The sequence below is a fragment of the Tachysurus fulvidraco genome, chromosome 3 (genome assembly GCF_022655615.1).
Source record: "Tachysurus fulvidraco isolate hzauxx_2018 chromosome 3, HZAU_PFXX_2.0, whole genome shotgun sequence".
NCBI lineage: Eukaryota > Metazoa > Chordata > Actinopteri > Siluriformes > Bagridae > Tachysurus > Tachysurus fulvidraco.
Genome location: NC_062520.1, coordinates 30,770,888 through 30,775,887, shown reverse-complemented (window position 1 = coordinate 30,775,887; position 5,000 = coordinate 30,770,888). Strand labels below are relative to the sequence as shown.

General features: G+C 38.7%; 2 protein-coding genes across 3 annotated transcripts in view; one reads left to right on the top strand and one right to left on the bottom strand.

The window, feature by feature from the left end:
* The window catches only part of cyth2 (cytohesin 2), a 9,402-nt gene extending 6,311 nt beyond the window's left edge, over positions 1-3,091 (top strand). The window contains exons 12-13 of one of the 2 annotated variants that reach the window (XR_003444557.2): positions 1-392; positions 519-3,091. The exon at positions 1-392 is cut by the window's left edge and continues 70 nt beyond it. Coding sequence is in view for 1 of the 2 variants with exons in the window: in XM_027171632.2 (XP_027027433.1) it covers positions 1-18 (18 nt within the window). In the remaining variant the exon portion in view is untranslated. The other variant, XM_027171632.2, reaches the window with a different exon arrangement.
* A 462-nt stretch (positions 3,092-3,553) lies between these two features.
* si:dkey-283b15.2 (neuronal pentraxin-2) overlaps positions 3,554-5,000 on the bottom strand; it is a 2,939-nt gene continuing 1,492 nt past the window's right edge. The window contains exons 4-5 of the mRNA XM_047811303.1: positions 4,747-4,926; positions 3,554-4,601 (exon numbers count right to left, since the gene is read on the bottom strand). Of these exons, the coding sequence (XP_047667259.1) occupies positions 4,392-4,601; positions 4,747-4,926 (390 nt within the window). The 3' untranslated portion in view covers positions 3,554-4,391. The remainder of the gene's footprint in view (positions 4,602-4,746; positions 4,927-5,000) is intronic.

Sequence of the window (5,000 nt, the reverse complement as noted above, 5' to 3'; positions counted from 1 at the left end):
AAAGAAGAGCAGGCTTAAGACCGTTCTTCTTCTTCTTATAGTTCTCATCCCTTCATCCTTCGTTCATTCCTCCATCATCTACACTTCATTATTTATCCCTCCTCCAAGGACTGTTTACTGGAGGATGGGGCCACCGTGAGCTTCAGTGTTTCGTTCACTCCTGTGCTTGTGCCCTCCGGCAGAGTGTTCACTACCTTACCCCACTCAGGCTACGCCCCCTTTGTGAGGGAAAAAAACTAGCAGGAAGTGTTGGTCCAGAGCGTACGTACACACTACTGTGTATGTACACACTACTGCTGTCCGTGTACACTGTTGGGTGAGGATGGAAGGATGACCCTAGTTCGTCCTCGTCGCGTCACACGTCCTACTACTGACTTTATTCGTTACTGTCCGTAAGCGTGCACATCACCATTCGTACACACTACTAGTGCTGGACACTACTTTCAATACACACCACTTAAGTACCTGCTACAATCCCTCCACACTACTTGTGCTTACTACTGCTGTTCTTCCTGCAGGTCTTCCTCTCTCTCCTTAAGAAGATACTGTGAACCGATCTTTTACTGAAACACTGATACACACCCACAAGTCACTTATCACACGAGTTTGACATCATCATCATCGTCATCATCATCATCGTTATCTTCTCATTGTCTTACTTTTATTCGCTTTCTTTTAAAGACACACAAAGGGACTAGTGTCTAGGGATTAAGTCGCTCAAGCTTTCTTATTAACACGCTGGCGCACTGAACGACTTATAATGACACCATAAGATCATTAGTATACTGAGTACTTACAAGAATAATAATAATTGTGCACTACACTTTAAGGGTATGAAGTAATAACTCATTGACCCTATGTATTGTTTTATTATTCCCAGCCGAAGGGATTCGGTTCCCTGCACTACAAAGTATACAACAATAACAATAACAGCTCATGCACCAACTAATATATTCCCAAAAGATAGATCATTCCCATTTGGAATTCAGCTGACTCATCCCTGCTCATTAGCTTTATCAGACAGAAAGCTCATTGTTATTTAGGCAGCGTATCCGCTTCAGACGTAAATGTCCCGTAGATATACGTAGCCGTGAAACAAGCGTCAGTCGCTCCTGCAGGACGCTTTCGTTTTGCTCGGGATCGTGCCTGTAAAAGGCTTTTGTTTTATTTTCATCCAAAGCTGTTGCTGCCAAATAATAACCCCACAGGGATCCAAAAGAATGCAGATGGACTCTCTTCCTATTAAAAAAACAGGAAATCGGCGCTTCTGGGGCGTGACGACGTTAGCACAGCTCTTTGAATAGGTCCATTTATTCCGATATGCGGGAAAGTAAAGGTCTAAAAGTAGAGTTAGGTTTACGCCCTGATCGCAAGAACAAAGGCATGCAACAAAAATCTAGAAGCAGATTTAAAGCCTAGACACTGGACTGGTTCGTTTATAGTGAGAACTTTCTAAACATACCTCTGTGGAGTTATTTTTCTGTCAAGTAATCATATGGGAATGTGAGGACGAGTAATTTTACGCATTGAAAATCCTGAATCTGATTCGGTTTAGGTTCTTAGTGTATTTTTTCATGTGATACACCACTAGACTCGTGTGTTCACACGTTTACACCACGCGGGGGTGAGATAAGTTATACACAAAAAAATGTATTTATGTTTACACATCGATCATGAAACACTTTTACTGAAACAACTCACCATTGTTACATTTTGAGCTGTGGGGGCGGGGCCGAGGTACACTGCACACTGCAACTCGCAAACGTTAACGTAAACTACGAGGATACGTAACAAAACAAACACAATCATAACGAAGTGTAAACTGAAGAAGAGAGTTTAGTTCAACTTAATTTGCAAACGTAACATAGTATTCCAACATCGACTACAAGCGTAAAATAGCAGTGAAGCATAAACTACAGACATAATGCAGTAATTAACAAAGTAGAATGAAATAATAATAACAAGTAAACTACAGACATGTCCGTGAGGTGCAAACAACAAAAATAACAGTAATGAAACTACACACAAAATGGATCACAACAAACAAAATTCTAAAGAAACTGAAAATACAAGCATAAAATTGTAGCAAAATGTAAACTACAAACCAAAAAAATATATAACATTGAAACCTCTGAACAAAAAATTGTAGCAAAGTGTAAACGACGAACACTAAAGTGTAACAAAGCATAAACTACGAACATGAAAGTGTAACAAAACGTGAACTACGAACACTAAAGTGTAACAAAGCATAAACTACGAACATGAAAGTGTAACAAAACGTGAACTACGAACACTAAAGTGTAACAAAGCATAAACTACGAACACTAAAGTGTAACAAAACATAAACTACGAACACTAAAGTGTAACAAAGCGTAAACTACGAACACTAAAGTGTAACAAAGCGTAAACTACGAAAATTAAAGTGTAACAAAGCGTAAACTACGAACATGAAAAAAAGACTACGAACATAAAATAGTGACGGAAAGTAAATAACGTACACAACATCAATGACAGAATTGTAATGATACGCAAACGGAGATTAAAATATTAATACAACTACAAACTCGACATAGTAATGAAACACAACGTTTGAAATCAATACAAATGAAATCAAAGCCATAGGTTGTTTTTTTTATTTCTTTTTTTTAATGTAATTTCCGTGTCACATTTCCATACCGTTGCTTTAGGCAGGAAACGGACTCCATACATGTCTTAAGCACATTAGCGTTAGCATGGGTCGTGTCCGCTGACACGCTAGTTCACTCTGACGTGGGCTATGAAGGAGTTTTATGGCAGCTTAACGTATTACACGTCGTCGTTACCACTTTGTAAATACATTTTGTTTTGTTTCATTTTGTTTCCCGACACGTGTAACGTAAATATTATTGTTTCGTTTCATTTTTTTAAAAAATTTATTGTTTTTTTTATTTCGATTAATAAATCATTTTCATCGTCATGGACTGGGGATGCATGTGTGCCTGCCGAATCAGATACGATCGTATCGGCTTTGTTCATATCAAGAGATTATTATTAGCGCTCCGTATTTTATCCGATTCTACGTACTAATTTTAGCGTTAGCGATTACGGTTCTCAAAGTCCCCATTTGTACACGAAGTACTTTTACATAAAACAAAAGAAAGAAAGAAAGAAAGAAAGAAAGAAAGAAAATAAACCGTCTGTGATGTGAGAGTTAATATGGAACGCTAATATTTCTCTTCAGTAATTAGCCTTGTATTTTAAGCTACTAATTAATGAGAATGAAATGTAGCTGTGTACTTTTTGCTTGATTTTTTTTATATATTTGGTTTTTTTTGGTTTCCTGTTCCCTGTTAATATGAAGTGCTGCGTTATTATAATAAAAAAAAAAAGAAAGTATAAATATAGCGTAGCTATGTCTGAAGTTAGATAGAACCTGTATTAAATAAAAGGCCTGTGTCCGGTGTTTCTGTATCGAAGTGCCCTACATGGAGTGTTACGTTATGGCTTATGTGTCCTAGGTATTGCACTACATGCCGTTTGGGATTCGCACTTTTATTATTTTTATTATTAGTAGTAGTATTATTATTATTATACTTTTTTTTTTTTTGACTGAATGATGTAATAAACAGGAGATCATCTCTTAATGTAGCAAAGAAACAACACAAGGTTACAAATGTGTATTGTTTGCCAGACAATAAAGTTCAAGACAACATTATAATCGTGGCTCCATCCTTTCTTTCTTTTTCTTTCTTTCAGTTTTTAGCTCAGTCCAGTCGCTCTGTCGCCCCCTGCTGTTTATTTTCAACATCACAACACGTGTTGAACAGAATACACTCAACTTGTACAGTTTTATTAGCTTGCACATACAATCACACACACACACACACACACACACACACACACACACACACACACACACACAAAACAATCAAAAGAGAGCAAATGTCTCTTGTTACGTTTTATTGTAACCGTGCCTTTAATAATCACATTCGAAAAAAGCTTTCGCACTAATTAGTGCACTAGACATCAGAGCAGGGAGACGCATTAGAGATGGTTCCTACACCCTAACTAGTGCTGTCCTAGACTAATATTTACTATTTAAAGATTGTATAGTTTATTCATGCTTTAACTAGCTTCTTTGGTGTTGCTGTATCTTTCAAAAAAACAAAACAAAAAAAAAAGCTGTTAAAGGAAATGAATCAGTGACAGTGAGGTGTGATGAGGCAGAGTCTCTGTTTCCAGACTAAAGCTGATCATTCATTTTTCTAGCAGCACATCCTGGATTTTATGGGTGCGTCTATCTTCAGTTGTGTTCCTTTTCTCAGAGCAGATTTTCCCACATCATCATCATCACCATCATCATCATCACTTCATCTGTTCCTAATCCTTTTCTATATTATATGTAAGTAACCTTAATGACAGGGATCAAATGGGTACTTGGTGACCCCACCGTGCAGTTCTACCACCGACTCTGCCCAGCTTATGACATCACCGGTCATGTGACCTCGGCAAGAGGCGAGACTGTAGATGTCATGGTGTGTGAGTGTGTGAGACCAGAGGTGAAGGTCTGAGATTTCACCAACGAAAGCTTGAGTGGCGTCGAAACGTCCGCCAAGTGAGTCCTACCACACACACATAGAGATATAGAGTTAATAATGAGATATTAAGGGATTTAAGTGTGTGTGTGTGTGTGTGTGTGTGTGTGTGTGTGTGTGTGTGTGTGTGTGTGTGTGTGTGCGCGTGCGTGTGTGTGTGTGTGTGAATCACCTGTTCCTGTCCCAAAATAAAAACTCCTCCAGGCTTGATGGGTTGCCAGGCGTTAAGATTATCCCCCGATCCTCTCTTTGCTCCGTCCTGATAAACCTCCCATACTCCATCCTGTGCCAACCACGTCACACACACGTGGTGCCATTTCCCATCATGCAGCGAGAGGGGTAATATCACTGCCTACACACACACAATTTTGAGGCTGCATTATTATCAATTGTTTTTGTTGCTGTGAAATTTAAACCATCAGCTCC